General features: G+C 40.4%; 1 protein-coding gene across 2 annotated transcripts; it reads right to left on the minus strand.

Annotated features, from left to right (window-relative positions):
• Positions 1–1,681: 1,681 nt before the first annotated feature.
• ZUP1 (zinc finger containing ubiquitin peptidase 1) lies at positions 1,682–11,813 on the minus strand. Of its 2 annotated transcripts, none has more exons than XM_072855740.1 (9): positions 11,374–11,813; positions 9,143–9,259; positions 8,146–8,255; positions 7,178–7,346; positions 5,516–5,704; positions 5,029–5,197; positions 4,242–4,393; positions 3,679–3,899; positions 1,682–2,453 (listed from the first exon to the last, which is right to left on the minus strand). In XM_072855740.1, the coding sequence occupies exons 1-9, from the start codon at positions 11,675–11,677 to the stop codon at positions 2,406–2,408; spliced, it is 1,479 nt and encodes a 492-aa protein (XP_072711841.1). In that variant the 5' UTR covers positions 11,678–11,813; the 3' UTR covers positions 1,682–2,405. The 2 variants fall into 2 exon arrangements, with proteins under 2 accessions (XP_072711841.1, XP_072711842.1); XM_072855741.1 differs by lacking the exon at positions 11,374–11,813 and adding an exon at positions 9,695–11,101 and having other exon boundaries at positions 1,683–2,453.

Below are 11,813 nucleotides of genomic sequence, written 5' to 3' on the forward strand. Positions count from 1 at the left end.
AATGTATTCATTCTCTCTCAGGGCAAACTTTTGGTAGCAATTCAGGCTATAGTCCTGGGTCTCATTAGGGTTATTTTAATGTTTTGTTACCCCACTGCTTTCTTTCCAGCAGTGCCCAACTAATGTTTGAAAGTGACCCCATTACCCTGCCCCAGCTGCAATTCCCTGAAAAGGCTATTTTTTGTTATACCATGACTACCTTGCTTGGTCAGACCTTTATATGGCATCCCTGGAGTCAAGCTGAAACAAGTGAGACAACAGGAACATGACCTTAATAAATCTGTAATTAGGCTTGTGTTGCTCTGACACTCCCAGAGTGCTTGTTAAAAAAAAAAAAAACAAAACCCAAACAAACAAAAACATACAACAAAACCACAAAACACCAAACAAAAAAACCCCAACAAAACAAAGACAACAAAATTAATTGGTATCTTGGCATAAGGTCATGCTTACATGGGCAATCAAACATCTCAAGTGGCTGGTCACTGTCCAGGTGGTGCCTGGAATCACCGTTGCAAGGGCTCTTGCAGAGGCATCTTTAGCTGGATCAAGTGAGACTCCACTCTTCTGCTCCCTTGTTATCTAGCTGCCTCATGGTGACTACGTAGGAATCAAACAGCACGTACAAGGCAGTACAAAGAGGTATTTCAAATCTGGCACATTATAGCATTTCACTGAAACACCAGCTTAGTCCCAATGGCAGTTTGAACACATTAGTGAAGAGCGAGGGCTGAGCTGCAATTCCTGCTTCTTAGGCTTGCACATCTGGACACAGTGTCACACTGGGAAAGAACATACTCGGTCTGGAATTAGCAGAGCCTTAGCCAGGAACAGACCCAGCCCCAGTCACAGGGAAGGTGAGGGAAGAGTGCAGAAAAGATCGAAGTGTATCTGTGAAAGGTTTTGCATGGCTGCAAAACCTCACATGGCCCAAGAACACGTGCCACACAGACCAGGGCTTATGTGGGAGCAGATGGTCCCCCAATTCCCAGGAACTCTGTCCCTAGACTTAGCCTTTCCAGTGTCCTAAATATTTAACCCTTTCACAAGCTACAGGTCACTTCTACATACCTACTGGAATTCATGCATTTTCATAATTAAAATTTTTACTTCCATGCATGTTTCAGAAAAATTACCGATTTATAGGTTGTAATATCTTTACATGTTCCCGCATTTCACTGCTTCCAAAGATTACTAGTTCTTCTTGCCAGAGCATATTAAACATGAGAGAAACAGATTAAGGGTAAAACTTCTACACCTACACCTAGGTGTCAACATGCAAGAGTCTAAATGAAAGGGAAGTATATTAACTCTAGTTACAGTAAATGGATATCATGGCATGATTCAGTTGCTTAAACAAGGCATCTAGTGCTCTTTGCAACACACTCGACCATCCCTCCCACGCTCCAGCTGCCCTGCTGGAGAGGCATGACTCTTACATTCAGCCACAGCAGCATCTCTTAAGAGACAGTTCAGTGCCTCAAACACCCAAAGATACTTGTCTCAGCAGATAGCTCTAGTGTCTTAAATGGCACCACCCATGCACTATGGAGCCCCTAGTCAACAGTCAGTTCAAATGTCCTTTTGAGATCCCTCTGAAGCCTAGGGGCTGTACATTATAAAACATACACAAAAAATAGAAATTTAAAAAAGTATGAAATAAAGATGAAATAAACACTTTTAAAAAATTTTATTTATTCGTGGTACAAAAGAAATACTTTCTTCCTATACCCCAACGGATTGTCCTGCATAGCCCCTAGTGCGCACACACCCCAATTTGGACACCACTGTCTCAGACCTCACAGCCAATGCTAACACTGATCCAGCTCCTAAGCACACACGTTAATGTTTAAAAGTGATACATCTAGAGAAGCCAGCTAACTGAAAAGAAGTTCAGTAGTAAACTAATCCCTGGTGGAACAGACTGTATCATGTGAAATCATTGAACGGTCTCTGTACATTGCAAATAGTTGCAGGAGAATTTGCTGAGGCATAATAGATATTTGTTGATCAAATTTGGCCAGAGTCAGCATAAATATATTTACAGAGGCACTCCAATAAAGTAGTTCCATGGTATCTCTTATCCACTGCTTATTGACAGTTAACTATGGTGCATAGTTTGCTACAGGATGGTAGGTGTTGCTTTGTGATTTAAGCAACTAAGAAAATAGCAAATTTTCTAGTAAGACAAGGACTGTAATACTTCAGAGTTACAGATTCATCAGGAGGGCAGTTTTGACTGAAGATCAAAACTACAGGTTTACTCCAGCGTTGTGCTTCTCCAGAACGCCCAAACATTTATGGAGACATAGTTTAAGTCTAGAAATTGTTGAGTTAGGGTCACAGTCCAGATATTTTAATGTTTTGCATCCAGCAGACTCCAGAAGAGGTAATAAAGGCATCCTTTAAGGAATCTTCTCTGATGTTAAGACCTGAGAAGCACAGCAGCGAGCCTAAAAAAAGGTGGGGAGAAGGGAAAGAGAATAGTTTACTGAATGAAAATGCCACTTTAAAGAGCATTTTCCAAATTAGTAGTTTAGTAAGCTTTATGAGTATAAGGGGTTATATTTCATCTTAATTAAATGGGAGATTTCAAGACAAAATTCTAAATAACTGACATTTTTAAATATAAATCAAATCTTTGAAAAGAGGAAAAAACCTAAAACCAAAGCACCCCACACAAATCCCATACAACACTCTTCCTTTTACTGTGTCCTGAATTGTAAAGTTTTTGCCAGTAGGAGGAAAAGAGGATGGCTGTGTTTCATTGCTATATGTGACATGTTCAGGGCCAGCAAACACTTAAGACAATACCTCATTTCAATATACAGATGTTAAATACAGTTGAGCAGGTGACTCAGTCACCAGTTATTTCATAGTTTAAATAAAAGTCTGTCCCGATGCTTGAACATGCTGAACAGTGCTGATAAGACACCACAGAATTGGAACATGGTTCATCAGAATCAATTTGTTAGTGCAGGAAAGAGAAGGCTTAAGAAACAAAAATCATATCTGACATTCAGCTGAAAACTTCTAAGGTCTTAAAAAGTTACAATGCCCAAAGTGAAACATGTGGATAGGATTTATAAAAATGCTGACACCTCAAACATGTAAGTTGCTCAGAGCTGTGTTTTGAATATAGGAAGTTCTAATTACTTTCAGAAAGCAGAAGGCACTAGTTCTAGTGTCCAAGCTGAGGAGACATTGGCTGGTTAGGCCTCAGTATCTGTGCGCCTTGTTCTTCACCTATCAAAGGCTGATGGACACCACATAGCTCTACAAAGTTGCAATAAAAACCCCTGAACATAATTTTGGACTATGAATTCTTTGTAAGTACCTTGTATGCCCACAATAAGTTACTTAAGAGAAAATATTGTAAGAAAATGAAAAGAAAAAAAAGAAGCCTAATTTACACGTGCAAATGGCTGCAAGCTTCATAAAAGACTTAGAAGTTGTCAGTTACATCAAGATGGCATGCATTTACATGCAAAACCTTTTTGGTACTGATATCCTGTGATTCTGCTTATTCTCTTTGTAGCAGACAAGAACAATGAGGAAAGTGAAGAGATAAAAAAAATTCACCATGCAACCATACATGCATATGCATTTGAATATTAAAGAAGAGATGCAGATTCTCTTAAATTTTCTTAGACAGAAACTATTTTCCAAAATACTTACAGCTTTCTCTTCCGATGAGAGTACACCATCTACAGCCACTATCTGGTATTGCTTTTCTTTTAAGCTACCCACAAATTTCCGAAGTAGTTTGAGACTAGTACCATCACTGTTTTGTTTTAGCAGTTTCTGCATTTCTTGGGAAGGGCATCCCGGGTCAAACAGTAGCAAACATAAGGTTTTATTCTTCTTCTCTTCTATTCCAACAACAGTACGGCTATGACCTAATTTCAAAATAGATTTTCAGTATTTTAAAAACACATAAATCCCATTTACTTCCTCGTAGCAAACTAATTATTTTCAGATCAAGGAAGATATTACTTCAAATTTAACAAGGTAGTTATAAGTAAAGAACAGATGTCAAAAAGTTGAGATCCCAGTCACACCCAGTCTTCCATCCAATAAAAATACAAACTTTAATGTTGCTCTTACTAAATAAAAAAATAACAGGAAATAAAGCCATGACTTCGAATAAATGAAGAAGGAATGTAAAACGCTGCTCTGAATTGCAGCACATATAAAGAAAGATAAAGAACAGAAAGAAACCAGGATATCGTGATACTGACCTTGATGTTGCAAGTAGATAGGTGGTTTGGAAGTACACACTACCTTTGCACCACCTTCATTATCTGTAGAATAGTAACGCAAAACCCACTCAAATAAACGAGGATGCGTACCCATAGGGCCAGTCGGTTTGTGAAAGTCAATGATTTGACACCTACAGAACATTTAGAATGAAAACAACAATAAAATTTCAAGCAGGTTGTTTGTTAAAGACATCTTTTTCACCTCTCAGTCCCTTCTTCCTACACCAAGAATGTCTTGTAGACACAGCAATTCCAGGCACCTAGTGGTCATTACCACATTTTTTAAAAAATACAGGAGTAGAGGACACATAATTACAAAGCAATACAATATATACTGTTCAAAACTGGAAGATTTATTCTGTAACAAAGAAACACTCTGTTCAGTCTAACAAGAACTTGTGAAGCTTGCAAAAATTAAAATGTTTTATTTTGTGTGATACACATACACTAGAGAATCCAAGTAACAGCTTTCAGAATATGCAAGCGAATAGCTGAAATTCAGATTCTTCTTGAGAAGAAACTTCTAGAGAAATTAAGTTTTTAACCAATGTTTGATTTTATGCATGTGTGACATAATTCTTCATCAAGTCTCAATGATCTATTAGCATAGCATAAAGCTGTGTAACATCAGCTCTGTTTTTAGGTTGGTTAAATTTAAAGCCACTAAGGTGGCTTTGTCATTGCAGCGTTGGTAATTCTGACCTTTAAAGGTACAGTACTTCAATCAGCACTTAAAAATAATAACAACAAAAAAAGCAATATTTACTTTATCCTGAGACTGGTTAACAGTGAATAAATTTCACATGCTCCTATCCATGCTTTGGAACCGTGTAATCTGTTGTTGAAGTGAGATGCCCCATGAGGATCAAAGCCTTCTCTCCAGGCATCTTCAATCATGGACTGAATCTTTGGTATACTAGGAATTAGTGTAGTATCTGGAACAGAAAAGCTTTTGAATTATGGTTACCATTACTGAAATAGATGATAAATTAAAAATATTCAGCTTCTTTTATAAGAGGCGGGTAATGTTACAAAGATGCACCAAAAAACCCTAAAGCTAAAACTTCAACCACATCATGCCTTGACAGTATTCACCCCTCTGATTCTTTCCACAGTAAGCTGCAGTGGTATAACAAGCATTTACTAGGTATCATTGACCTAGTAAGCCTTGCTGTGTAAATGAAAGTAAAACATCAGTCAGCAGGTTGTCATCCAAAGTATGTGAAAAAAATAGGCAGCTTTTTGTTTAATACCTCTCAAGCAGTCATTATACAAGCTGGTTTGCAACAGTGAGGAAAGGAGCATTTGGAAATTCCTGTAACCGCATCCCCAGCCTCTGTCGCCCAAAGATGAGTGGAAGTGATCTACTCCTGTTGAAAGCCATACACGCCTCACATCTTTGTTTTCATTCTGATAATACTTGCACAATGCTTCAATGACTCCTAAAAGAAGACCAAATATAAAGTTTATCTGTAAAATGAACTATAAAATTTGACAGAAAAAGATTCTTTACCCATCTTGGAACAGATACAGGTTGAGACAATTTATTTTAAAACTTCTAAGTGATCCTACGTTACATCTAGAACCCAAATCACAAAAACAGTGGACATTGCACCTATTTCATTTCAATGGTCTTTACTTTGATGAATTTATGTACTACAAAGCTTTCAGAATTCAAGCTATTTTTTCACTGCTGCTACACAATGAATATTTTAAATTAAACAGCTTGGACTACATTATAAACTGTGATATGCACAGGAACTATTACAATGAAACAGGAAAAGTAATGTCACCAATAAAGCATTTCTATGCCACCGCCACCTCCAGTACAACATCCCCTTAAAAACATTGAAACACTTATGCATACTATGTAATCCTTTTATTCCCCCCAAATTACTTCTCCTGGAGAAACTAAGACAAGAAAAGGAATGGCACAGAATCTGAGAATTACTGTAAATATTTTTTTAAAATCCACTCGCAGGGTATTTCAAATCCTCCTTTGTTACATGAAAGAACATGCTTGCGAGTACTCTCTCCAATCTGTATACATAAATTCTGAAAGGCCCTTTATTGCCATGCTATTGTGAGGACAATCATTCCATAGCCATCACAGATTATTTTCTGAATTCCTCTCCGAAGTCTAAAATCATTACCAAGAATGAAAACTTTAAAGGTATTATTTCCACTCAATACATTTTACAGAAGAAATTTTGTTTTACCTGTCAAGAACCAAATGGGTATTTTGTAAGCTAGAACAACTAGCAATAAGCTAAAAGACCTTTGAACTGTGGTCTTGGCAAGTAAAGACAAGAAAGCCTCTTGAAAGGGACACAGAAATCCATTGGCACTGCATTTTTGTACCAATTATAAAACATTTCAAAGAAGATGTATCTACTCCATCAAGGTGTCTACTCCTCCCAGTCCTCCCTTGGACTTTGTAATCAGATGAACACTGTGCTTACCTGGGACCAGCTTACACAATACCACAACTAACTGAAACACAAGATTAAAAGCTACTGTAAGTGTTAGCAACACCAGGTAAGGAACCAATGAGTACTGAACAGTAAACAAGCATACACTCAAGGACAACCAACTTGTAATAAGACATTTGCATAATTTGATACATATTGTATTTGGGCCCTTAACCAGACAACTTGGTTCCAAGGTTCCACAGAAAAAAGAAAAAAAAAAGAAAAAAGTCTTCAGGTTAAAATAAATATTAGAAATATACCAAGCTTTAATTTCCTTATTACTTTAGGACTAAAATGGTTCAGATTGATCTAGAAAATAAGGATTAGAATTAGGACATAACCAATATTAAACATCCAATTATATGCTTTGTTAAAGACAGGTTTGGTCACTACAACCTAGGTCTAAAAAATACAGTCTTAGCTGTATAATTTCAGCATTTTTACCTGAGGTCTTTGTTTTCCCATCATCTATACCAAAAGCTAAAGATTCCATCATGTCAGCTTTTCTCTTGTGATATTCAAAAGGCTGCATCCTTCCTCTATCAACTTCCCTTTCCATATTCTTTAGGAATTGCTGCTTGTAGCCTCCAGAATTATCCAAGCCATACCGTCTCTGTTAGGGATGGAATGTGCATGATTTAAATCACATTTTTTAAATTCACCTTTAGTGATTCTGAGAAGCTGCATGCACAATCAGTAACTTTGAAAAATAGTGAACAGTGACAGATAAAAACTTCAGATTTATTGTATTTTAGAGCTGAAGGCCAAGCTTCACTCCTGAATAGGAATGTGGGACTAGGAAAGTCACACGTGGAAGAGCAGGCACATCCCTCTGCTCCCTCTTGGGCAGACAGCCATTGGCACAGAGGCAGTCAATGGCCAGGAGGTAGCGAGAGGGAGAAATGAGCTATCAGGGCTGTCAGGGGGGAGGGAGAGGGAAGCAGGACCTAGCAGGGGAGTGGTCACTGGAGCAGGTGATGGTATCCAGGAAGAGGATAGCCAGGATGCTCAGGGCCTCAAGCTCTCTGTCAGGGAACACGCTGCAGGCTGCACTGCAAGGCTGAGCACTAGAGCTGGGTGGACTGCAGTACGAGGCAGCAGGCGTGCCAGGGCCCCTGGTGAGAGCAGTCTGTCAAGCACAGGGAGCACCTGCCCCCATCCTGAGCCAGCACCACTCAAAGCAGTAAAGCCAAGTAGCTCAAGGCAGGCATGCCCAGCACCTGTGCCAGGACCAGGGCTGCTGAGAGCTTGCATTTGCCTGCAACCCACTCCTGCACCACCACCTCAACACAGCCTGTCTGACTACACGGGTCTGACCTGGTATGTCTGTTCCAGGTCATTACAGTTCCAAAATACTCAGCTTCTAATGGCACAACTGTTCGAAATTTTACCATATAGAAATATTACTGTACTTGCAGCTTTTTAAATTCTTCCCTCTCTCGCTTCTCTTCTTCTGATCTCTGCCATTTATCTTCTTCAGTTTGGAGTTGCTGAGCCAGTTCTAGATCTCTTATGCCTCCACCTAGCCAGGAATAACATTCCAAAGAGAGAGGACTTAATCAGGACGTTAACAATGCTTTGATGGATCTGGGCATTAATTTTAGGAGATACATCCCACTATTTTGAGCTACTAGCAACGAACACTAAACAGGACTGACTGCATTCAGTCTACCAAGACTCAGACTCTTGACTTGGACAAAGTTTATGGAGAGTTACACAAGCAATTACTTGGAAAATAATGCATGTATCTCTACTACTAAGAAAACAGTTTTGATTTATTATGTTTCACTTCATTGTTACCAAGAAGTCCCAGTTTCTTGAATTCCACACACTTAGCAGCTTCTAGGATCACTGCCAGCAGTCTCGTAACAGTGACAAAAACAAATTTAGGATCAGAGAACTGGATAGGGAATCTCTAGGATTTTATTAGCCATACTCATAAATAAATTTGATTTTTATTCCTTTACTTTATCACTATTACTAATGAAGCATTTAGAGAAAAGCATTGAGAAAAAATTTGAAGTTTTTGTAAGCTATAGATTTTCAGCTCATCACACTGGAATGTACTACTCAATTCCATGTATGTAAACCTATAGAGCTAGAAAAAAATACATAATATGGCTGTCTTTTAAACATTTTTTGCTCTAAGTTTTAGTTTTGGCTAACATACAGTGCATTTACTTAACATGCATGCATAGATAAATATTTCTTTTAGCATGTGTAATTACGTAGAGCACTTCGGCAAGTGATAGGACTTGCTATTAACCATGTTAACTTCATTATGTATGTGTCCAGTTCTCTTTAAATAAGGAAATATTTAGTTTAAATTTTGTCTGAGATTCTATACTGCAACATGCAAATACTTGTAAATACTTTCAAGTATTATCAAGCCTATATCCTTCCATGTACCTCCCGAAAAGCTTTGTTCCTCTAAGTGTAAATCCACATGTTCTTCAAGAATCTGAATGTTTGTACAGGTAAGACTGCACATTGGACATTCATATAGCTGTTCACCATTTCCTGTGTCTGAAAAAGAAATGCAGTTTCTTGATTAATGCAATTCCTGTTTTTTGTGAGAATCTCCCCCCCAGCTGATACACAGCCAAAGATAAACACACAGTAATGAATTTGCCATTGTTGCCATTGAAATTCCCCAGTGAAAGGCAGCAAATTCTAAACAGCTGTTACTCTCTTAACCAATTAAGAATTTGTATCCAAATACCTGACGATTTTAAGACATATTTTCCTTCTATTAATGAAGTTTTGCTCCATTTAACTCATAGATCACAATTTGCTATGATAATATTTGTATTAAGAAATGCTTAGTCTGAAATATCAAACTGTTAATAAAAAGATCTGTCCTGCTAACACGACGACTTGCTTACAAAACTTTAATATTAATGTGATAACACAGCAGTTGGTTGGCAGAAAGAATGAAGTAAAACGTGCTGTCATTCTTACTTTTTGTTGGTCTTCCTGCGTCTCCTCAAATAAAAAAAATATTATTTCTGCAGTTTTAGTATTAGTAGTGAAGAGCACCACATAGAATAGGTAAGGTTCAAAAGGACTTCTAGAGATCATCTAGTCCATCAAAGCAGGGTCAAATTAAACAGGTTAAACAGTTACAAATTAAACAAATTAAACAGTTACATAGAGCCTTTTCCAATCAGTTTCGAGTAATTCCAAGGATAGACACTTCACAAGCTCCCCAGACAACTTATTCCAGCGTTTGACCGCTCTCACAGTAAAAAAACATAAAAGTGTTCTTGTGTTTAAATGGCATTTCCCATATTTCAACTTGTGCCCACTGCCTGTTGTCCTGTCACTGGACACCAGAGAGGAGAGACTGACTCCTCCTTTACTACCCTCCCTTAGATTTTACTTGCAACTTCCTAGGTTCACAAAACACAGGAATTAATATGCTATGTTAGCTGTTTCTGGAAAGCATTTGCCCAAGCCAGAAGTTCATGACTGGCTGGAAGGAAACTTGATGGTATAATAATCTAAATTCACCAGCAACATTTTGCATAATGCTGCAAATATATAGTTTCCTGAAATGCACTATGTACATAAAAAAAAAAAAATCCTTTAACACAACTATTTTTAAAATAGAAATTAGCATGCAGACAAGTAAATTATTTATTCAAGCTCTGCATTATTTGCACCCATAGAAGTAAAATATTATTCAATACTAAGATCTTGATTTTTTAAGAAAAACATATTTTTTAATCACAGAATATGTACTGTGGTTGATTATACTGCCACATTCTGCATCCTCATCATAATTTGTTTTTCTTGTCAGTATACGTAACTTGTTACATCAAGGATACTAGCCTTCTAAGAGAATTACCCACTAGCAGAGATGCCATTACTAAGTTTCTGAAATAGCTACCAGCAACTTTGGACAGTGAGTCAGAATAAAATTCTGACATGCTTAAAATAAAATACAGTATTCAAATAAATAACTCTTTTCCTCATTCCAACTTTATCCCCCGAAACATCCTTGTGGTCTCCAAATCAACGTTTAGTACTTCAGAATACTTCAGTGCTGGGTCTTTCCTAAGTCTTTACTTCAACCTGAAAACTACCTTTCCCTAACGAGTACTGCAGCTGCTCCACAGGATCCTGTCAAAGATGAGACTTCAAGAGGCAAATTCAAACCTTTGCGACCAAACGTACGCGAAATAGGTGAAAAACACCTCCCTACCCACAAAAGCTTTACAGTTTGCTTTCACTGACACGGATGGCGCTTTTTGGGCGTGCAAACCAGTGCAGGTTCCTCTGCATTAGTGTTTTTAGCTCTGTTCTGGAGCAGATTTTTCAAGTGACGCCCCCATCGTCTTCACTCACTGTCCCTCTCCAAGTGACTTCCCTCTACCGCCTGCAGTCGCCGCCCCTTGTCTGCACCCACGCGCGGTCTCGGAGCACTCCAGCTGCATCCGCCGAGACAACGCAGCGGCAGAGGCACTCCGGCAGCGCCCCCAACACAGTGCAGTCACCCCCGGGCAGCCAGTCCCTGGTACAGGCGGCAAAGCGCCGCAGCGCAGCTCTCCGCTCTCCGCCCGGCCGGCCAGCCCCAACCTCCGCGGGGCCCAGGCGCGACGCCCCCCGCCGCCGCCGCCGCCGCCGCCACCGCCCACCTGTGCCCGGGGCGCCCAGGAGCTGCCCATGCCGCGCCCTGACGTGCGCCTCCAGCTCCCGCCCCGCCGCCTCCCCACAGAAGGGGCACTCGGGCGGCCCCGCGGCGAGCTCAGGGCGGCGGGCGCCCGGCGGCTCCGGCTCCGGGTGGGCCGCCTCGATGTGCCGGCGAAGCTCCTCACAGCCCGGGGCGGCGGCACCGCAGAGCGGGCAGCGGGGCTGGTGGCCCAGGTGTGCGCGCCGCAGGTGCCGCCGCACCGCCGCCTCCGAGGACAGTGCCTGCCCGCAGACATCGCACACCAGCATCGCGCCGCCAACCGCTGCCTCCCCCGGGAAACGAAACCGCCGCACTCCCACCCAACGGCCGCCCCGCGCCGGCGGCTCGTCACGTCCTGCCGGCGCCCGCTGCCTGCTGGGAAGTGGCGTTTCCCTGCCCGGGGCG

This window comes from Ciconia boyciana, chromosome 3, assembly GCF_034638445.1.
Source record: "Ciconia boyciana chromosome 3, ASM3463844v1, whole genome shotgun sequence".
Taxonomy (NCBI): domain Eukaryota; kingdom Metazoa; phylum Chordata; class Aves; order Ciconiiformes; family Ciconiidae; genus Ciconia; species Ciconia boyciana.

Bases quoted from the DNA above. Each gene is read 5' to 3' on its own strand.
- ZUP1 (XM_072855740.1), bottom strand. From the start codon at position 11,677: ATGCTGGTGTGCGATGTCTGCGGGCAGGCACTGTCCTCGGAGGCGGCG. The intron at 7,347-8,145 runs GTACAGTAATAT...CATCCCTAACAG, and splicing joins AAGAATTTAAAAAGCTGCAA to AGACGGTATGGCTTGGATAA. The intron at 3,900-4,241 runs GTCAGTATCACG...TTTTGAAATTAG, and splicing joins TATCTACTTGCAACATCAAG to GTCATAGCCGTACTGTTGTT.